The sequence below is a fragment of the Ceratotherium simum genome, chromosome 22 (assembly GCF_057802395.1).
Source record: "Ceratotherium simum simum isolate JZ-2026a chromosome 22, ASM5780239v1, whole genome shotgun sequence".
Taxonomy (NCBI): Eukaryota; Metazoa; Chordata; class Mammalia; order Perissodactyla; family Rhinocerotidae; genus Ceratotherium; species Ceratotherium simum.
In genome coordinates this window covers 34942692-34966983 of record NC_141921.1, presented here as the reverse complement: position 1 = coordinate 34966983, position 24292 = coordinate 34942692, and the positions used below count along the sequence as shown (strand labels likewise).

At 36.8% G+C, this 24292-nt stretch overlaps 1 protein-coding gene across 17 annotated transcripts in view; it reads right to left on the bottom strand.

The window, feature by feature from the left end:
- The window catches only part of EIF4G3 (eukaryotic translation initiation factor 4 gamma 3), a 351740-nt gene that overhangs the window by 250545 nt on the left and 76903 nt on the right, over positions 1-24292 (bottom strand). For 13 of the 17 annotated variants that reach the window (XM_087446658.1, XM_087446641.1, XM_087446642.1 and 10 more), the window contains one exon: positions 2172-2247. In XM_087446658.1, coding sequence (XP_087302784.1) covers positions 2172-2247 — 76 coding nt within the window. Of the gene's footprint in view, positions 1-2171; positions 2248-11520; positions 11643-24292 lie in introns of those variants that run through there. The other 4 variants (XM_087446650.1, XM_087446654.1, XM_087446656.1 and 1 more) reach the window with 3 other exon arrangements.

The following is a 24292-nucleotide window of genomic DNA, read 5'->3' as shown; positions in this document are numbered from 1 at the left end:
TACTCCAGCCACACAGGCTTCCTTGCAGTTCTAAGACCACATTAAGGGCATTGCTATCTCTGGGCCTTTGCACTGCTGTTCCTTGTACCAGAAATGCTCTTTCCCTAGAAATCTGCAAGGCTTATTCCTTCACTCTCAGGTTTCTACTAAAATGCCACAATTTCGGATAGAACTTACCTGAGATCCCCAGCTAAAGTAGGATGTACAGTCATTCTCTATCCCTTTATCGTGCCTCATTTTCATCAAGGCACTTATTACTACCCCATAATATATTGTATATATATATTTGTTTACTATCTTTCTATCTCACAAAAAGGTAAACTCCATAAGGACTGAGGATTTGGTTTGCTCACTACGATATTTTCCCAACACCTAGAACAGTCCCTGACACACATTAAAAGATTAAAGAAATATCTGTCAAATATTGAGTGAATATTAAATTCTTAAAACAGTGTACAATCATTTATTAAGAAGTGTTTCGAATAGCACAGGAAAAGCTAATATTATAACAAAGTGTCAAATTAGAATAAAATTTCTTATACACAGCCTACAACACAAAAAAAAAGACAAAGGAAACTATACCAAAAAATGGTTATACTAACTGACTCTAGAAATCACTCAAGATTACCAGAAATTTTCATTTTCTTTTACCTATCTTAACTTTGAAAACAATAATTCAATGGTTAAGGTGTACTTTTATAATTAGAAAAAAATTATATATTAAGAGTTATTCCTGACAAAAATTATGCCGCCCTTAAGCTCAGTACTATTAAAACAAAAAACAAAAAAAACCCCCACAATTCTGGCCTAGAAATTTGTGCCAGAAAAAAGTTAAAGGTTATTTTTCAATGTAAATTGAAGGTTCCCAATTACTAGGGTGACCACATTAATTTATCATCCAAACTGGGTACATTTTAAGCGTTAAGGGGGGCTCAAAAAGTAATTAACAGGTGTTTAATTGATCTACAATAGGAGTCAACTGAGACTTGTTTCAGGCAAACCAGAAAGAATAATCATCCTATCCAGTACCTGTGTGATGAAGTTCTCTCTCTTTAGGACAACCTTAAAATCTCCAAAACCCACCTCTCTCATCTCCAGTTCTGCTATAAAACATAACACACATGCCACACTGGACTGACTACTGGTCATTTCATTAACCATACCTATGGATCTTCACTTCCTAGCCTTTTCTTCCCTTCTCTGCCTAGAGAAGTCCTATATTTCCAGCTTAGTGTTACTTCCTCAATGAAGCGACTTCTTCCTTTCCCATATAATAGCATGTTCATATATCTAATCAAATGTTCTTAACCTGGGATCCACAAATGGCCTGATGGACACCTGTAAAATTCTGAAATTATATGTCAACACCAGGTATATGCTCTTTCTTTGTGGAGAAAGCATTGCAACTATTTTCAGACTCTAAAAGTAATTCATAACCCAAAAGGATAAGAATCATTGCTTTAGCATATCACTTTAGATTACACAATTATTTATTTACTCATCTCCCTCTCTACACTGTTTCTTTAAAGCACCCTGTCCATTCCTAGGAATAAACAGTATGATGAACTGAAACATTAAAAAGATGTGTCTGACTCCCTAGTTCTCTCTAAATTCCCTTAAGCTCACTGGAAGACACCTGAAATCTGCTTCTAATTTTCTTACCCTCATCCTCGAACTTTTAAATGTCTCTTCATTTATGAATTTTAATCAATCATTTAACATAAAACATTAAATTTTCTCCCATTAAAACTAACATTCTCTTTTCCAAACTTTCTCTATTTTTTATATGTAATCAGAGAGGGGAAAAAGTAAAATGAAAAAAAATTTTTAAGTAAAATTTTAAGGAAAAAACATCCAAAGAAATTAAAACTCAGTGCCCTAAAAGAAATCACAACACTAGACCATAGGAGGATATTTATGGAAAGAGGAAAAAGAAGACAGGTGTACAAGCCGATCTATCTTAATATAATTTTTTTTCACCTCCACTTCTTAAGATTACGGGGAAAAAGGCCTATTCACCTTATCATAGTACATACATCCAATTTTATTCAGAATTTTATTGAACCTCTTGTCAAAAACCTATCATGTGCCAATCAAACTTTGCCTGTGGTATCAAAGGCTCATGTGCAAAAACAGATACACAATATGACAAACAACTGTGAGGCACTCACCGTGCTGTACACAGCCGAGACAGTAGGAGTGAAGATTCGATCCTCGAGAGGCTGCTGCACAGGTCCTCTAGGAATTCTAGAAGAGCGAGTTAAGGAAAAAAGAACTCAAAAATGAACTGCTTTAGCTATTAGAGAAAATTACCACCACAAAATTCTGTCCATGACCCCAAGCTATGTCACCCAATTAGTGGGGTTATATACTCACTCCTCCACAAAAACTGGAACACAAAGTATTTCAAATTTCCTAATGTGATTAGATCAATTTCTCCAAAAGTGATTCCCATGATAAACATTCCATGGAAACTCAAAACAAATAAAATTATACAACAAGCCTCCAAACTTTAGGCCCACGATGAGAATACACCACCTTCACTTTCAGACTTTCTAGAGAAAAAGACTAAGAATTATAAGAAAGATATTCAGGTAGTTAAGACTAATTTATCAATGCAGAAATTACTGACAAAGGCCCAGTCTGTTCTGCTAACTACACAGGAATGGAAAATACAATTGTTTCCTTGTTTTTTCTATTTTAGCTGCTACTTTCGCGCATATCCACCCACCAACTCCTCATTTTTAAAAACAGGTTCTCCAGCATAATTTAGTTTAACGTATTTCAGCATGCTGTCAGGACATTCTGTTAAAAAACAATACACTATCATTTTATTCAGCTTCAAAACGGAAAGATGTAAGCTCTTCTACCTGGTAAGATGATACTCTACCTTTTTAAGAATAACAACCAAAAGACTAGCACCAAAAGATTAACAGCAATTATCTCTGGACGGTAGGATTACATAACTGTATTATGTGCTTTTTCTACAAAAAGTATAAATTATTTGTATAATTTAAATGTATTTTTAAAAGAATGACTATAAATGTAGTAAAACCAAAATGAGACAGAATCCTTCCTTCAACCTAACAAATGTATTATACTTCTCATACCACGTTCCTTTCTAATTCAGTGAAAACAGTATGGAAGACAAAGTGACAGCTGCAAACAATAATCTTATACGAATGCCCACAAGTTGCAAAAGTCTCAAAGAATCATTAAAAGTAAAATTCTTTATATTCAAGTAGCAACAGTTCACTTGAGGTGGGAGAGGGAAAACAAAACAAACAAACAAAAACTCTATGCTTTATTTATTCAAAATTAATAACACTGTACCATTCTCTAGATAGTTCTTTAACTAGCAACCTCAGACAACAGTTCAATGCTTTGCCATCATCCCCTCCACACAAAGTACTGACTTAAAATACTGCATTGTGAAATACATTTCATAAAGGAACTTCTTCATCTAAACGAATTATATATATGCTTGCAATGTAGAAAATATAAGCCTAAGAAGTTTCAGGACAAAAGTCCTTCATAGTAGCTTGTCAATTCTTTCAGAATGAAGATTATCCTGGGCTGAAATAAAACTTTCTTTGAATTATAGTTCTGCATTATGGTCGCATGAGTGGTGGAAAATACAAGGCCATTCTTTCTTCGGCAAAGCCAACTGCTATAGCTTTTTCTAACTAGGGCTAATTCTCACTGTGTGAGAATAAGTTCTCAAATGAGTTATCAGAACTATGCACCAAAACCTAAGCCACATCACTTAACCTTACAAGGGAAAGTTAGGGTTCCTGATTTCTGTTAGTTATTTTATTGCCTAACAATATACAAGATTTGTAAAGAGACAATCATATATTTGGCCAAGAGTCCAGTGACAAATATTTTTTTCTCCTTGGCCACAAATAAAGAATGTTGATTTCATTTATTTCATTCTCTGTAAACTACCAACAGAATGTTGCGGATTGATAAATTAACTGTTTCTTAAAAGACCTTTGGATAAAAAATAATTATTTCAGAACAAAAACATAGCCCTATACAAAGAAAACTGGAAACAGAAGTCAGGAGATCTGAATCCAAAGCGTGCCACAAGCCTAACCAACCATGTTGTCTTCACCGAACCATTTTATAGTATCTCCTGTAAACTGAAGTTCAGCAAGATGAAGTAACTTGCCGAAGTTAACAAGGCTAAGTTAAGTGGCCAGGCCAGGTCTTTCTGTATTCTAAAGACCAAGCTCTTCCTATTACATTAATGCATCCAAGGGCAGAATACTTTATAGCACAGTAAAAAAAAATTTCACAACCTGGTCAAAATACAGTCGCCCCATCTACAAAACAGAACTAATTAGCAGTTCATCTCATAACAGAGTCAATGGAGTGTCACTCTACAACTTCTAAAAAGTCCCAAATTCTTGACCCAAGCTGATCATCTGCCCAATGGCAAATGAACTCTCACTACTATAGACTGGGCAGGTAATGGACAAAACCAAGGGAGCTTATTTTATGCAGCAACTTTCTCCTTTAATTCCTAGAGGTGATAGTCACACATCTTCATAAACATGCCAAAAACCACCGAATTCTACACTTGAAAAGTGTGAATTTTATGGTATATGAATTATATCTCAATTAAAAAATAACCTGACATTTTAGTAATTTGCAAATAGGCAGGTTAGCCCCCTTTTCCACTAAAAAAGCCTAGATAACTCAGTATGATAGGCACTGCTAGGCATTTTCTCCAGAAACAGGTGAATTCAAAGAAATGACATGCACCTAAACCACTTACACTACAGTATACTTCCTCCTAATTCTGCCTGCCATTAAGGTGATTACCAGCTCTCACCAAGCTCTGTATCTTCAGCATAAATCTTTGGATGCTTATTTCCCTTTGAGCTCAAGGTAACAAGCAAGTATCTTCTCATAGTATCACTTAAAATTATAATTCAATCAACGAGCAGTGTAACATGCATGTGCAGTGCTCCAGAACACGTTGTTTTTATTCTTTAAATCTCATGATTGAAATACGGTAGCATACCCACTTGACACTTCTGTGGTTCAAATTGCTATGATTTATATGATATCACTAGAAAATACAAGCAAAATCATTAGCAAGATTAGACAGATGGCATGTAATAACTGAATTAAGACTCTAAGCAGAAATATAAATGCAAAAAAATTCTAATTCCTTACTTTCTTTTTCTAATAAAAAATTAACAAGAGAAAAATTTCAGAAATAAAAGGTGAAGGTTAAACAGTATTAAAGCACAACAGACTCTAAATTGATTATTTAAGTGATCACTACGTACTCTCCACATTAAATGTGAATTAAGCAGACAAAAAATTTTCAGAGACCTAATTTCATCAGAGAAATCCAAGGAGCTATGAGGAGATTATTTGAATGTTTTCTACTTAAACCATGAAGGAAAGAGGGGACCCACAATTTTTTAAGCACAGATGTTTACTGAAATTTCATGAATGATGAACTCTCATCAGGATGAAGCTTCTTGATCTATGGCAATTTTATCTGACCCTGGGTTTGACTCACAGTCAGTACCTCCTCAAAAGGTAGATTCTGACAAATCAGAAAACAAGTAGTGAAAGTCAACAGAAATCTCCCTCCAGTTTGCTGAAAAACTAATGTTCCTTTACAACTCCCAACCGAATGTTCCTAAACTTTACCCCACTGCACTACAAGAAAAGCTACTATCCTGATACACAGCATAAGCAATATTCTTAAAATGATAGTCTCAAATTATTGCCTCCTTGAAACAGAAAGCAAAGGTGCAAATCCCAGTGCACAAATACTGCTTTAAAGAAGACACAGGCAACTGATTTCAGGAGATGAAAACAAATAAATGAAAAAGATCTATTTCTGCATTATTTCTTATTTAAGCTTTAGAGCAATACGGTAATGTCAGTCAATTTATGCCTTCTCCACTTTCTCCTTCTCTCTACATAGTTTTTTTTGTTTTTGTTTTGTTTTGTTTTTGGTAAGGAAGACTGTTCCTGAGCTAACATTTGTGCCAATCTTCTTCTATTTTATATGTGGGATGCCACCACAGCACGGCTTGATGAGCAGTGTCTAGAGCCACGCCCGAGGATGCAAACCCACGAACCCTGGGCCACTGACGCGGGAGTGCATGAACTTACCCACTACACCACTGGGCTGGCCCTCTACACAGTTTGGTAACGAAAAAGGAAGATAACTTGTACTGTGCAACATATAATAAGGGCAAAATTTCTACACTATACTCTATTTCACCAAGATACTATAACATGATTTCTCAAAAGAAGCACTGTTACAAATACAGTTGCTTTGGAAATAGCTATATTCCCTTTAACATTAGTTCTGATCCATAAGGGATATGTCTTTCAAAAATTAAAGAAATCCAATTTAAATAAACCAGCATATTTTGAAAATAACCTCTACAAAAGAAAATTTAACCTAGCTTTATTTAAAAAGGAAATGCACTAGTCAAAACTGAATAAACATGGTCTATGTAATTTTTAATTCTAAAAAAAAATTCTGTGTCACTGTTTATTATATAGAAAATGATCCAGATTAATTCAGGATGTTTTAAAAAAAAAACATTTTAAGAGTCCAAAATTTAATTTTTGAGATCTGATGCATACAGAAACTAATTAACTGATTAGTTTAGAAAGTCAATTTATGGGCCGGCCCCGTGGCTTAGTGGTTAAGCACACGCGCGCTCCGCTGCTGGCGGCCCAGGTTCGGATCCCGGGCACGCACCGCTTCTCCAGCCATGCTGAGGCCTCGTCCCACATACAGCAACTAGAAGGATGTGCAGCTATGACCTACAACTATCTACTGGGGCTTTGGGGGAAAAAAATAAATAAATAAAATTATAAAAAAAAAAAAAAAAGAAATGAAGTACTAATACGTGCTACAACACGGATAAACCTTGAAAACATGCTATGCAAAAGAAGTCAGTGACATAAGAGCACATATTATATGATTTGATTTTTCGAAATGTTCAGAATAGGCTGAACAGGAAGAAAGAGAAAAGCACAGAAATACTAGTGGTTGCTTAGGACTGGGGGGGCTGGAGAAATAGGAGCTGCCAGCTAAGAGGTATGGGGTTACTTTTTGAGGTGATGAAAATATTCTAAAATTGACTGTGGTAATGGTTGCACATAGCTATGAATGCACTAAAAACTACTGCATTGTACACTATAAATGAGCAAATTTGATGATATGCATATTTTATCACAATAGTGTTTTTAAAAACTTAACCCTTTCCTACATTAGGAAAAGCTTCATAAAAGATAAGGGCTAGAGCTCTCCTACTAGAGACTATAGGATCAAATTCTAGAATGGAGACTTCAGCTGATAATAATAAGCATCTTCAGCTAACTTCTACTTACCTAGGTGGCACCAAAGAGCGAGCCCATCTCAAACGCAAGAAGGAAACTATGCTGAGAAGATTAACGCACGTGGGCCAGCCCCGTGGCTTAGCGGTTAAGTGTGCGTGCTCCGCTGCTGGCAGCCCGGGTTCGGATCCCGGGCGCGCACCAACGCACCGCTTCTCCGGCCACACTGAGGCTGCGTCCCACATACAGCAACTAGAAGGATGTGCAACTATGACATACAACTATCTACTGGGGCTTTGGGGGAAAAAAATAAATAAAATTATAAAAAAAAAAAAAGATTAATGCATGTTATTATGAAAGATGAAACAGAAAGGACTGAAATAGAGTTTAAGGTTGTGAAGTGTAGACATCAAGCATGTAAAATGTCCCGAAAAGCAGAACATCCTGAATCACGCTACCGAGCAACTACAGAAATCTCAGAGGTCACAACTTTAGTAACTCTGTATAGACAAAAGCAAAACTGAAACTGTATTCTCAAACCGAAACGCTATAACATATCTACTCCTGCTTTAACTTTGGATATAACAGAATGTGTTAGAAAAAGATATCAGTGTTCTAGGGGCTGGCCTGGTGGCGCAAGGGGTTAGGTGCGCACGCTCTGCTGCGGGGGCCCGGGGTTCGCCGGTTTGGATCCTGGGCGGGCACCGACGCACCGCCTGTCAAGCCATGCTGTGGCAGCGTCCCATATAAAGTAGAGGAAGATGGGCATGGATGTTAGCCCAGGGCCAGTGTTCCTCAGCAAAAAAAGAAAAGGATTGTCAGAAGTTAACACAGGGCCGATCTTCCTCACAAAAAAAAAAAAAAAAGATACCAGTGTTCTAAGAAAAACAAAATTTTCTTCACTGCTCCGTTTAACTTTTCCCACTGAAACTGCAGGGAAATAAAACTAGCCAATTTTAATCTTGTTTCAATTCAATTTAATGTTGGGCTGTTAATTCAGGTCCAAAATCCCATATTGGAATTCAGAATTTTTCCAATGTTATAAAGTTAATACAGTGATTATTCTGTATATTAATACCTCCAGCAGGGTCTAAGGCTGCACCCCTTAATCAAACATATTAACATCTCTACTGCAAAATATATGAATATTCAAACTTCTGTCTTTCTGTCCAGAGTTTGTGCCAATTTGCCAGAAAAAAAAGAGTTTTCAAAGCTCTTTAGATTTTGGAAGTGCAAGCCTATACCTTCCTTCCCATTGAGTTTTTGCTCTAAAAGTCTCTAGAAATCACCATTTGAATGTTAACAACTAGGAACCATTATACTGCATTTTTTACAAATCCAGAAACATTAGTCTCAAAGTGCTTAGCCAGAAAAGCCCTCCTTCTAGCTCTGCTTTTCCACTAACTCAGGACACAACTCACCATATACAGCAAATTGATTTCCTGACAGTTACATTTAAGTTTACCCAGAAACATACTCTGCTTAGAATATTTAAAGAAAAAAAAAGACCCATATTGCCAAAGAAAATGGCTGCTGACCACGCTGTTAATACTTCTACCTAAGACAAAAATATACTTTCTGTGAGACAAAATGATGCCCACATGAAAAAAGAATGATATACTCACAAATTTCAAACATAGTTTTTAGTTCTCACGTTTTGGTTTTTTTTTTTTAATTTTTTTTTGAATTTATTTATTTTTTTCCCCCACAGCCCCAGTAGATAGTTGTACGTCATAGCTGCACATCCTTCTAGTTGCTGTATGTGGGACGCGGCCTCAGCGTGGCCGGAGAAGCAGTGCGTTGGTGCGCGCCCGGGCCGCCAGCAGCGGAGCGCGCGCACTTAACCGCTAAGCCACGGGGCCGGCCCTAGTTCTCACGATTTTGATTCTAAGACAGACTAATGTTTAAAAGTGTTTACTGGGCCGGCCCTGTGGCTTGGTGGTTAAGTGCGCGCGCTGCGATGCTGGCGGCCCGGGTGCGCATCGAGGCACCACTTCTCCGTTCATCCTGAGGCCGAGTCCCACATACAGCAACTAGAAGGATGTGCAGCTACGACACACAACTATCCACTGGGGCTTTGGGGGGAAAAAATAAAATAAATAAAATCTTTAAAAAAAAAAAAAAAAAGTGTTTACTAACATCCAATTCAGATTAAAATACACTCAATCCATATGACAAAGCAAAGGCAGAAGGCAACAAAGTACTTCTCTTCCTCCAAAATTGCCCACCTTGAAGAAAGTTCATTAACGATGAAGTGGAATTAGCAACTTCATTTGTATTCTACATCTGAATCACTCAAATGACCTCAGATAATAACCAAATAATAAAATACGCTGATATACCAGATTCTTCTGGATATAGATCCAGATAATAACAGGTGGGGAACACACATTTGACAGATTTTAAAACATATCCTTCAAAAAAGAACTGAAAGACCTAGCCATTCACATATGACAAAAGTCAACCTTTGCTGGACATTCTACTACTGGCTACAAGTTTTTATGAGTATAACTCTGAACTTTGGAAAATTTTCAAGGCCTTGACATTTACCTGAACTGGTAGAGCATTTTAAAAATGTAATATGAATATGAGATCATAAATACAATGTTCTAAAATTCCCATAGTAGAACTTAGGTTAAAAAGAACCATGACAAATTGGGGAAGACGCATTAAAAATGGTTAAAATGGTAAATATTAGGTTATAGATACACGTTCTCACAAAAAAAAATAAAATTTTAAAATTAATAAAAGAACTCTGACTATGGAAGAGCTAGAGGAGATATTCTTGATTATTGTAGGTTTGGCATTACTATTCTGTACAAATTGTATGGGGATTCTATCAATGATTCTAGCTCTTTCTGATCTTGTAACTCCTTTCTGGGGGGGAGGAGTGAGAATGTTTCTTTTCATCCATATGGTGCAATGCTAGGTTTACCGTGCAATGCTAAGTTGATGTAGACAACAGTGATCATCTAGACCTGCATGTAACGCAACCATTTTCAACATGTATCCCTAAGAAAGGGGGTACACAATCTCCCACATCATCCCTACATGGTAAATCCTCTACCTCTGTGGGTCAAACCACAGCCAGAAAATACAGAAACAGAGCCACACAAACCTGATGAGCTGATTTTTCACAAAGGTGCAGAGGCAATTAAATGGGGAAAATAATAATCTTTTTTTTTTTTTTTTTTGGTGAGGAAGATTAGTCCTGAGCTAACATCTGTTGCCAATCTTCCTCTTTTTGCTGAGGAAGATTGGCCCTGGGCTAACATCCATGCCCATGGTCCTCTACTTTATACGTGGGATGCCGGCCACAGCCTGGCTTGATAAGCAGTGCACAGGTCCACGCCTGGGATCCAAACCTGCAAACCCTGGGCCACCGAAGTGTAGCATGGGAACTTAACCACTATGCCACCAGGCCGGCCCTAGAAATAACAATCAATTAACAAATGGTGGTAGAACAATTGGAAAACCATATGCAAAACAATGAAGCTCTCCAGCTAATCCTCACCTCTTATATGCAAATTAATTCAAAATGTATCATGAATCTAGTGTAAGATTTAAAATGATAAAACTTTTTGAAGAAACTAAAGGAGGAAATATTTGTGACCGCAGATTAGGCCAAGAGTTCTTAGATACGACATCAAAAGCATGATCTATATAAAAAAGAAAATTTAAAAAATTGATGAATTGGACATCTCAAAATTAAAAATGTTTACTCTGTGAAAGACACTGTTACAAGAACGAAAAGAGAAGACAGAATGAGAGACATATCTGCAAAATCTCGTATCTGATAAAGAACTTGTATTTAGAATATATAGAGAACTCTCAAAACTCAGCAATAAGACAACAACCTAACATTTTTTAAATGGCAAAAGTTTTGAACATATGACACCTCAGCAAAACAGATGTACAGGTGGCAAATAAACATAGGAAAAGATGCTCAACATCCTTAGTCATTAGGGAATGCAAATTAAAATCACAATGAGCTAATACCTATTAAATTGGCTTTACAAAAAATGAAAATACCAAGTGCCGAGGATGAGGAGCAATTGGAAATCTCATACTTTTGCTGGCAGAGTACAAAATGGTTCCATTCAGCCAAAGTGGAGTAAAACCCACTACAGCCTCTCTCTCTCTCTCTGATTACAACTAAAAACTCTAAACAAAATACAAAAAAAAACATACCTGTAAACTCTGAAGAGTAAACAAAAACGGGTGGATTGTGGAAAGCAGTCTAACTTGGTGAAACATCCCATGTGATGGGGGGGTGGGTCCCTTTTTTTCTTTGGTTGTTATCTGTTTTATCTTCTTTTCTCTACAAGCTTTGCCTTGAAGCTGGGATCTCGTCATGGAATTATGCAACAGAGCACCAATGCAAGTGGCTAAAACTCCAACAGAAACCCCTTCTTCCTGGCCACAGGAAATGAAGGAAAGAGTCACTCTGGGTCAAGGAGTATTGGGGAATTCCAAAGAAGAAAACTGGAGAAGCAGGATCCCTAATTCTTTGTATGAACCCACATAAGTTCCAGGCTCACCTCTGAGTTGGTATATAAATAGGACAGATCCAAAACAGTCTATTAAAAGCTTTGAAAATGACTCAAGATTAGAACTGCCCCTGCAACAGAAAACTTGAGCCTCGAGCCTAATCAAGTTGTCTGTCTGCTTAAAAAAAATTTTTTTAATCACAATTCTCTATAGGATTCTAACAGGATCCAGAATCTACAAAACATAAAATTTTTTTTTTATAATTTTATTTATTTATTTTTTCCCCCAAAGCCCCAGTAGATAGTTGTATGTCATAGTTGCACATCCTTCTAGTTGCTGTATGTGGGACGCGGCCTCAGCATGGCCGGAGAAGTGGTGCGTCGGTGCGCGCCCGGGGTCCGAACCTGGGCCGCCAGCAGCGGAACGCGCGCACCCAACCGCCAAGCCACAGGGCCAGCCCCAAAACATAAAATTTTAAATGTCCAGGACACGATCTAAAATTACTCAACATACAAAAATAGGAAAATGTAACCAATTCTCAAGAACTTGCAGTCAAATCTAGCAAGATTGATTGCCTGCTTAAAAAACATTCTCCAAACAATCCAGAATTTATAAAGCATAACATTTACAGTGTCTAGGACACAATCCAAAATTACTTGACATACAAAGAACCAAGAAAATGTGTCCAATTCCTTAAGGGAAAGACAATCAATACATGCCAACCTTGAAAAGACTCAGATGTTAGAATTATCAGGAATAGACCATAAAGCAACTATTATAACTATGCTCCAAGAGGTAAAAGTAAACACATTTGAAATGAATGCAAAGATAGAAATTCTCAGCAGATAAACACAAACTATAAAAAAGAACCAAGAGGAAATTTTAGAACTGAACAATATCTAAAAAAAAATTCACTGGGTGGTATCAGTAGCAGAATGGAGAAGACAGAAGAAAGAATCAGTGAATCAGAAAATATGATCAACAAAAAGAATAAAGAAAAGAAAGAAGAATAATTATTAAAAATGACAAGGGGATAGAGAGGCAAAGGTGGAAAACTACATAATATGGAAGTTTGCTATGGTAAATTATAATTATTAATGTAAGCCATGGGTCAGCAAACTTTTCCTTATGAGGCTATTTAGTAAATATTTGTGCATACATGAGACTTGTATGAGCCTGAGGACCATATGGTCTCTGTCACAACTGCTCACCTAAGTTGTTGTAATGGAAAAGCATCTATAGACAACAGGTAAAATGAATGAGTATGGCTGTGTTCCAATAAAACTCATTTAAACAAAAAGGCAGCTGGCGAGTGGACCATAGGTTGCCCATCCTAATTTAACCTAATAAAAGAGTTCTCCCCAACACTCTGTACAAGACCGTCCATTTAAGATTACAAATGCTTGGTTATACGATAAGATCTGAAAACTCAAACCTTAAGTTTCCAAACATTAATTAAATGTATCCACAATACAGATAGAAGAAGATTTATAGTGTTATGTTAACAGACTGATGCTAGTGAAATTCTTGAAATCATCACTAATAAAACTTGATGGTATTATTTGAAACAATTAGAGTATACATATGGTTTAAACTCAGACTAGGTTTTTTTTTTTTTTTTAAAGATTTTATTTATTTATTTATTTTCCCCCCAAAGCCCCAGTAGATAGTTGTATGTCATAGCTGCACATCCTTCTAGTTGCTGTATGTGGGACGCGGCCTCAGCATGGCCGGAGAAGCGGTGCGTCGGTGCGCGCCCGGGATCCGAACCCGGGCCGCCAGCAGCAGAGCGCACGCACTTAACCGCTAAGCCACGGGGCCAGCCCTCAGACTAGGTTTTTAATACTTAAAGCAATTTCTGTCATGCCAATAATCACATCTAAATGTTAATTCAGTAATAATGACAGTGAATGCTTAAGTAGTTTTATTCCATAATCTCAAGTAATAATAATAATAACAAAAGAAAGGAAGAAGAATAAGTGTAAGAAAAAATAATTTTAACATATCCATCTATATTAAAAGAAACAGGAAAACAAATATATTCCATTTCAATTCTCTTTCCTCCTAACTACCTTCAGTAATAATAAAAATTAATATTGAAGTCAACTATCTCATACTATGCTTTCCATTCTGACATATTTACTCTTTTAAAGGAAAAATATTTGCATGTATTTCTAAAAATTCTACATTTATAAAAATACACTGATCTCCCTATAATACAATGCCTCACTAATGCTCCTTAATGTTTTAAGACAAACATTGGTATGGTTTGATTTAATGTACTATATAATAACAGACTGAAACATAACATTCCAGTAGCCCAGTCCACATGGCCTGCTAGACTCTGCTCCTGTGTTGCCTTTTATTCACCTTCCCCGCCCCCTTCCATACTCTGAATAGCTACCCAGTCTCCCACACCTAATGTTCACTATTTAACAGCAAGGAGGAAGCCAAAAAGTAATGTTAAATCCTCCCTGCTCACTAACTATGGCTCAACTTTTTAAAATCCTGCTGTAAGAGGACTGTACAAAAGTTATAAAGAATTCTCAAGAAAACAGTGAATGTGATTCATTTCATCTGGAGAAGGATGAGTGAATGGTGACTCTAAGGATAGGCTTACAACAGTGAAAGGGTGAAAAAAAAGAGGGAAAAAAAATGAAGAAATAAGATCCATCTCCCCTTTTTTTAAGTGACCAAAATCCTACTTTCCTGCCTATGAGCAGCTTCTCCACAGAATTCCCTAACACTTTGTGCTTTAGAGGCTCTAGAGTCAGACAATCTTGGGTTCCATTCCCAGCTTTAGCCCTTAGTACACTGTGTGTAGTCATAGTTGACCTCTAAGCTTCCTCAATTGTAAAATGGTAACAGTAAAACGCTCATAAACTGCTCTGATGATTAACTAAGTCACTACACCAAACACCCTCTGCACAATGCCTAACACTTGACATTCATTCCCTGTTAACTCCCTCTTCTGGCCCCACAATTAGAAGTATCACGATATAAGCATGGCCAGGAAAGTGGTACTAGAAGGACAAACCCAAGAAGCTGGCTTATAAGTAGCTAGTAACCTCATTCATTCATTCTTAACAAATGTTTTATGAGTAGCTACAAAGTAGTAAATAAGACAGAGTAGTAAATAAGGCAGGCAAAGTCACCAAGCTCATGGTAATTACATTCCATTGGGGACAGGCAGACCAAAAGTCAGTAAACAAACCACATAATTAAAATGGTGAAAATAGTATGAAGAAAATAAAAAGAATAATATGAGAGGTGGATAATAGTATTCTAGATAAGGTAGAAGAAATAACATCTAAATTGAGATTTGAAGGATGCAAATAATCCACCCTACGAAGAGCAAGGGAAAGAGCATTCCAGGAAGGGGGGTCTGTTCAAAGGTCATGAGACTAGAGTGAAGGGACTATGCAGAGAGTGGTAATCACAGCTTGGAAACTTAAGCAGGAGCTACATCATTCAAAGCTGTGTAGGGTCTGGTAAGCAATACAAACTCTAAGACCAATGGGCCACAACAGCAGACTTTAAACAGAGGGGTATAACATTAAACAGTATTTTTTAAAGACTACTCTGATTATTTACGAAGAATGAACTGGAGATAGGTAGGAGAGGAAATAAAAGAAGACTAGTTCGGAGACTACAGCATTTGTCTAAGAAAGAAATGATTGTTGCCTGGAATCAGAGTGGGATCAACTCTATTATTCAGAAAATGATTTCCTAGTTTACATGTATATATTATCTAGTTTAATGCATATATAACTCCTTCTACCTTTACCTATTTCACTGGGTCATTAGTAAGATTACTGGAAAGTGGAGGAGGCAGGGAAAGGTTGATATAACTGGCTGTCAATTTTATTACTCTATTACAGCTCTCCCGTGTTGGACACTATCAGGTTTACTAAGGTGAATATTTCACTTTATTATGAATATGAAGGCTTCAATACAAGCACAAATGTAAATTCAGAAATAGATGCAATAAAGAAACAAGTTTTTATCTTTCTTTTAAAAACTGCAAGGCTGTTATTCTCTCATTTTGTTTCAGCTCTAGTCATGGTGGAGTTTGTTTTTCCATTATTTTATTTATTTATGCCTTGCTTTATTCCACCACAAATTTGAGGCGCCTTACCAAAAAAAATATATCGATGATAGAATCTTTAAATGAAAGTAAATAAGCAAATATGACAAAGACTTCTAGCAGGCTATAAGATCTCACTATATTGCAAAAATTAGGCCATTAATTTGGCTCTGAGCTTCCTGATGGTCAGAGTGAAAACAGAAGTATCAGCTATATAGTTCTCCGTTCTTAATATAAGGAGCAGGGGGGCATTTGTATGTAAAAATTCCTCCAGGAAATAATACTAAGAATTAACACAACACTGAAACGAAAATTGTATGGCCCATTTCAGACCATAACAAATTTTAAAGCAGAAACTTAAAAGTAAAACATAAAGGCACCACAACCATAATCACCATCTATATATATATATTTTTTAATTTCTTAAAATCATAATTTGATGATGAAGCAGGTCAATTCACATTCAAATCCACTCAATTTTCTGAAAGGGGCTCTTATTTGAAGATCCAAATACTATTATTCAGTACAGATTTTAGAATAACTTTTACAGAATATTATTCACTACCATAGCTAGTATATACTTTTACTTCTTACTGTCTGCATCCACCCATGCCAAAATACTTGACTTTTTCTCTCGAACTAGAAAAAGCATAAAACACAAACACAAGAAGAATAAAATACAAATCTAAGTATCTTACCCAAGGCTGGCACTTTGAATCAATCTTACAGAATTATCTTTCTGGAAAAAAGGTTCAGGGCAAGAATTTTCAGGCTCCTATTAAATCAGGTAATGAAAATTTAATATTATAGGCAATAAACTCCTTAATCTGTCATTAAATATAATACAGGATATATTTTGGGACAAAATGAACTATTTGGGTTACTTTTCGACTATGTTGCACATACCTGAGTACTGACAAACAAGTGACCCACTAAGAAAGGCATGGACTTTGGAGCTGTACAGGACCAGAACCTGAATCCCAACTTCCTCATTTACTAGCTCGATTATCTGGAGGGGAATGATCTCCTCAAATCTCAGTTTCCTCATCTATACTTTGTGGGAATGCTGGAAAGATTTAATAAAACAAAGCTTGTGATATGCTTGGCACATAGTAGGCAATATTTCAAATCATCCATAAAGAGCGTAATTTTCCTTTCTCTGGACTATTCAGATAACAAGGCATTTAAGATAGCTCTCCCAGATTCCTACCAATTCACTAACAGCACCAAGAACTCTCCTACTTCATTTTTTTAGAGCTTAGAAAAGCTAGAATGAAAGATGTGGTGAGGAAAAGTAGATCTTTGGGAGCATGTGACAAGTATCGTGAGGGATGAAGAGAGAAGCTAAAAAGAATGTAATCTGTTCCCTATTGGACAAAATTCTGAAACATACTGACTGATCTTTGCCACTTTGGATAGTGAACATTCACACAACATTTATTCACCTCTTCAAAGAATTTCTCTCCGCTATGAAATGTCACATGCCAGAAGTCAGATTACTGAAAATACTTGTTCCCACCATGCCAGCTATCAACAAGACTTATGGGGGAAATCAATATCCTTTTATTAGCAAAACCTATCTCCAAAGTCTCAAGCCCACTTAAAATTTTTTAAGTAAATCTAATTTTTCCCCTAAAGAAAATGATCTGATGAATATCAATGGCAATATAAACTACCAAACACCACCACTCAGAAAATATAATTCTCTTCCTTCCTTCTTTAGACATCATTCTTAATAATATCAAAGTACACTGAAACATTTTTTCATCACTCCAAATTCACAGCCAATAAGAGCTGCAAAGCATTCTGCAAGGCCATCTCACACCACCCAGAGCCACCCATGAGAGCAGCTCCCCTAGTGATCCTTAATGAACAAATAAGATGACGTAAGTCGATTTTTAATCACGAAGCAAAAAAAGTGCATTGTTATCTTCAGCTTTTCGTTAAAATAATACCAACAAGGAGAATACCCACTTGTAATTGTATCATTATCATTTACTTTCAATATTCAACAAAAATGTCCTGACAAATAAAAAAAATCCTACAAATTTATCGCAACTCTAAACATAATCTCTTAGGATATAGACCCATGTGAAGTCAATGTTATTTTATTTGGTGACTCTCAGGTATGGAAAATAACTACGGGAAATGTTTTCCTTTCTTGTTCTAGACATGCCCAATTCCCAGAAACATGTTTTGTTTCTTAAAACAGTCAGCAGCATTTCTTTTCTACATAAAATTCTGAAAAGTAAGCAAGTTATAATAAACCTTCTAGTAGAAAGTTCTTCAGCAGATTTTATGTTCTTATGTAGAACGGGTGTAGCCAAGATGACTTTCTTCCATAAATTCCAGGCCAATGTAATCACTACGTATCCAGTGTCACATGTTTAAACTTAAGAGTCTTCCAAAAAAATCTGTTCAACAACCAAATGTCACTCTTCAAAGATGGCAGGTTTATAAAGTGATTTTAAAATAAATTTGAGCACTAAGATCAGAAAGGTACAAATATTTGGAAAACTGAAAAAGAACAAAAAGAGCAGGGAGAGAACGATTTGAAACACAATACAAAACATACCAGTAACATTCTGCTTTTATCTTTCTAACGACAACGTTCCCAAATCAAACGAGCTCCTTTGTTATCTGACATGCATTCTATGATTAGTGTTAAACATACATAAATCCAGGAAGAATATACAAATTCTGACTCCTTGAATTTAACAGATTAATTTTTCTTTATCCACAAATAGCACATTTTAGCATAAAAGATAAAATGATATTTTAATAAAAAGTAAATTCAAGTTAGTTCTGGTATAGTTTGGTACTTAACATTCAAGCATAGATAGGTATATAGAAATTCTAAATTCGCATAATGCTCCAAATCAAACAATGCCACCACATTATGAATATTTAATTCATGAAAGCTGCTCCTATTCTGCCCCACTGGTCCATATCTCTCTCAGTATCCCCTGCTATTTACATCAAGGTTCCAGACCAGTACAATTCCAAGTCAGGCTAAAGTAGAGCTGGTCTCCCTCCAAGCTTGACGATTGAGTCAATTAAGGATTCTGGACACTTTCTAGCTCTGCTAATCAAATATAAACAAAAATATTATGAAAACAGCAATCTAGATGCTCAAGACATACTGCCTGTACCTATTTAACTAAGAATATTATATGTTTTCTCCATCTCTCTGGAAAAACACATAAGAAACTAACAACAGGGCCGGCTCCATGGTTTAGCAGTTAAGTGCGGGCGCTCCGCTACTGGCGGCCTGGGTTCAGATCCCGGGCGTGCACCGACGCACCACTTCTCCGGCCATGCTGAGGCCGCGTCCCACATACAGCAACTAGAAGGATGTGCAACTATGACATACAACTATCTACTCGGGCTTTGGGGGAAAAAAAAAAGAGGAGGATTGGCAATAGATGTTAGCTCAGAGCCGGTCTTCTTCAGCAAAAAGAGGAGGATTAGCATGGATGTTAGCTCAGGGCTGATCTTCCTCACAAAAAAAAAAAAAAAAAAGAAAAGAAAAAAAAGAAACTAACAACAGTGGCTGCCTCTGAGAAGGACCACTAGGGAACAGAGGGTGGGAAGGAGATTTACTTTTCATTGTATATAGCCTTTTGTCCTGTTTCAATTTTTCATAATCTGCAAATATTACTTTTTTAACATACAATTTAAAAATTGCTAACTTAGGGCCGGCCCCGTGGCTTAGCGGTTAAGTGTGCGCGCTCCACTGCTGGCAGCCCGGGTACGGATCCTGGGCGCGCACCGACACACCGCTTCTCCGGCCATGCTGAGGCTGTGTCCCACATACAGCAACTAGAAGGATGTGCAGCTATGACATACAACTATCTACTGGGGCTTTGGGGGAAAAATAAATAAATAAAATCTTTAGAAAAAAATAAAATAAAATAAAAATTGCTAACTTAAAAGACGCTTAGTGAACATAAAAGTTCACAGAAACATACTTTTCACTTGTATAAATATGTATAAAGTGTCTACTCTGTTATGTGGAAATATGCTTTTGCCCCAGTATTCCATCACAATAGTTACTGCTCAACTTAAGTGGAAGGAGGAAGAGGTGGACTCATGCTAGTAAGACTATGCAAAAGTGACAAATTACTTTTTTATTCAAATTTAAGTAACTTCTCTCTATATAACATAGAAGGCTAACCATTCCTTTTAGAATTGATGCCACGGAAATTAGTAGAGCTGCCAAGTTTCTTATCATATATAAATCAAACACAATGTGTATGAGTGTGAGTGTACACACATCTAGATACAGAGTCTCATCATTCCTGCATTTCACTCACACAAATTCAACCACGCCATGGAGAGGGCAGAGGAGAAGAGACACACAGGGAAATGCGAACAGTGCTGACTCTTGACATTCCACTCAAGGAGCAGCTCCAGAGTCAGCAAGAGATCTGAGATCTAAACCAACTAATTTCTTTGGTTCTCAAAGTCCTAAGTGTGACTCTAATGTTAAATATGTATTTGTTACATAACCTGGCCTCTAAATAACAGTGAACTATCCTGTGCTCAAAACAAGGAAGAAAGACAACCTCGAAGAAAAATAGACTGTGCTGGACTTAATGAGACACAGTACCGTGATATCTGACATGACTCTTTTAAAAGAGACTTTTTTAAAGTAATTTTGACTATGCAGCTTCAGAATCAACCATTCCACCACGACCAGTACACCACTGTGTATAAAACACCTCAACCACTCTCTCCGATTACTCAATTTCCAACTGTTACAGCGCCACACCAGTTACATTCTTATTAATAACCTCTACAGAGATGCATATAATTATTCTACCCAAAAGTCAATACGTTATATATCAATAAACTCTACTGCATAAAACATTTTTTTTATTTAAGAAAAAAAATCCTACTAGCTCACATGGATCAATCTATATCACCTCTACTTCAACACAGCAGCAGTCCAATTATTAACTAATGTGCAAGCTAATTGCTGGTATACAATTTCAGCCTATAAATTCATTCAATTTCCTCCCTATATCACTTTCGTAATTTTTCTAGAAGCCATTCTCATCTTCCCTTTCCCAAGGCCAAGGCTACCGCCTCAATTTAGATGTTCGTTCTCTATGTGCAGTAGCTGGTTGGGTTTTGCTGACTAGAGTCTCTTTCTGTTCAATTCATTCAGTACAGTATCATCAGATCAATCTTCCTGAACAACACTGTGGTCATCAATGAACAATAAATGGCTCCCCAATTGTTTTTCACCTCCAAATCCAAATCCTGTGATTTGATTACACCACTACCTGGGAGCTCTCCTACTTAATCTTTATTTCCTACTCCCTAAAATGAAACCTCTCCTAAACAACAAATACCAATCTTTCCTGACTGTTTTACCTGGTAACTCCTAACACCTGAAATGCCTTCCCTTCTTCCCTCCACTAATTTAAAGCCTTTCAACTCCCATCTATTACCTGCATTAAATTCCTGGCTTCCCTACCTTGTTATAAGAGATGCATATTGCTTCCCTTCACTTAGTCTCAGTTATCTTATTTATTATTTGTAAAAGGAGACAGGAAATAATACCTCAAAGAACGGTTGTAAAGATTAAATGAAATAAATAATCCTTACAAAGAACTTAGTACACGGTAGGTGTTCAATAAATGGTATCTTATATGAGAGAACACTGTTCAGACACTTTCTCATTACTCCTTATGTTAACATCCTTTCTCCAACTAGATTAAAAAAACTAATAAGAATCCCTGGTAGAAGAATTCATACTAGCAAATTTGTTCCAAAGCTATTAGAATCCAAAGCTGCTTGCTTCTCTTTTTGTCTAGTTAAAGGCTTTTAGGGTAGGGATTATTCTGTCAAAATAAATCTTGGTCTGGGGCCGGCCCCATGGGCTAGTGGTTGAAGTTCTGCAGGCTCCCTTCGGCAGCCTGGGTTCAGGGTTTGGATTCCAGGCGCAGATCTACACCACTTGTCAGCCACACTCTGGCAGTGACCCGCGTACAAAATAGAGGAAGACTGGAACAGATGTTAGCTCAGGGCCAATCTTCCTCAAGCAAAAAAAGAAGATTGGCAGCAGATGTTAGCTTGGGGCTAACCTTCCTCACCAAAAAAAAAAAAAAAAAAAAACAAAAAAACTCTTAATAAAATAAATAAAAAATACATAAATCTTGGTCTGAACGACCAAAAGGATCACTTCTGTGAAGACTGGAAAAAAGCACATGGCACTAAAGCCAGCCCAACCATCTCCCAAAAGAGTACAGATATTGCTTCAAACATCAAATCAAAATACCTAAATACTAAATCAAAGTACCTAAATCCAAAACACTCTGTCTCTCTTCCAGTCAGCCTACCCAGCTGCAGTCACACAGATCACAGTGAGTCAAGAGAGGTATCAACAGCCCAGATGACCCAAGTTCAGAAGAAAAGGACTCTGTAGGTATGCAGAGAAAAGGGAATAGAAAAAAAAGAACTGGGCAGAGAAATAAATGCTGTTTCTCTCATTTTTCCCTACCCACTCTTGTTGCTTGGGAGGAAGTAGATAAAATAGAAAGTGAACAACCACTTTTAGGAAAAATAAGACCTGACTTTGAATCTTGATCCTTCTACTTCCTAACTTAGGAGAGTCACTTAAGCTCTCCAAGCCTCAGTTTCCTCATTAATGGTAACAGCTGTTTAACAGTATTATTATGAAGGTTAAGTAGGATGTATACTTCCTAGAATATGGTAGACACTCAACTGATACTGTTTCTGCCCCCTATGACTTTGACTTCCCTTCTATACTTAGAAAAGAACAAGTAGAGGGGCCGGCCCCATGGCTTAGCAGTTGGGTGTGCATGCCCCGCTACTGGCGGCCCGGGTTCGGATCCCGGGCGCGCACCGATGCACCGCTCGACCGGCCATGCTGAGGCAGCATCCGACGTACGGCAACTAGAAGGATGTGCAACTATGACATACAACTATCTACTGGGACTTTGGGGAGAAAAGGAGGAGGACTGGCAAGAGATGTTAGCTCAGGGCCGGTCTTCCTCAGCAAAAAAATGAGGAGGATTGGCATGGATGTTAGCTCAGGGCTGATTTTCCTCACAAAAAAAAGAAAAAAGAAAAAGTAGAGAAGAGGAAAAGAAACTTTTATGAAAGAAGAGGAAAGAGATGAAAGAATATATGAGTTATATAAGCAACTTATATGAGTTATGTAAGTAAATATCATCTTAGATACAACTATTAACCGACAATAAATCTAAGAGAAGAGTAGGCCATTTTGACAAACATTTTATGTGATCAAAAATGTGAACTCTGATGTCAAGATGCCAGATTCAAATCCTGGCTCCACCACTAACTAGTTGTGTGATCTTGGGCAAGTTAGTTAAGCTTTTTGAGATTCAATTTTCTTATCTGTAAATGCAAATAATAATAGTATTTATACTTCACAGGGTTCTGGTGAAAATTAAGTAATATATATGAGGTGTTTAATACAATCCCTAACAAATAATTTAATTATAGCAACTTAATCACTAATAAATTACAACAGGAAGAGTTTCTTTCTCCTTTAGAAGAATTATGTCATCATTATAAACCAATGTTTCTCCAATAAACAAAAAATTTAAAACAAAAAAGAATTATGTCATTAAAATAACAAGAACTAAGAAATAATAGCTTAATTGTTGAGATAATCTAATTCAGTGTTTTTAAACTTTATGATCTCAGAACTCCTTTACACTTAAAAATTATTTAGGAACCTAAAGAGGGGCCAGCCCCGTGGCCTAACAGTTAAGTGCGCACACTCCGCTACTGGCGGCGGCCAGGGTTCAGATCCCGGGCACGCACTGATGCACTGCTTCTCCGGCCATGGTGAGGCCGCCTCCCACATACAGCAAGTAGAAAGATGTGCAACGATGACATACAACTATCTACTGGGGTTTTTGGGAGAAAAAGAGAAAAAAAAAAAGGAGGAGGATTGGCAATAGATGTTAGCTCAGAGCCGGTCTTCCCCAGCAAAAAGAGGAGGATTCGCATGGATGTTAGCTCAGGGCTGATCTTCCTCACGCACACACACAAAAAAATCATTAAAAAAAAAAAATTATTGAGGAACCTAAAGAGCTTTTACTTAAATGGGTTATTACATCCATGTATATTTACCACACTAGAAATTAAAACTAAGAAAATTTTTGAACATCTATTAAGTTATTTTCAGATAACAGTAATAAAGCAGTTACATGTCGACATAAGTAACATTTTTATTTTAGAAACAACCATATTATTTTTTCTTTTAATTTAGGGAAAAGAGCGGCATTGTTTTACATTTTTGCAAATCCCTTTAATGTTTAGTTTCATAGAAGACTAGCTGAAATCTCACATGTGCTTCTGCACTCAATCTGTTGCAAAATG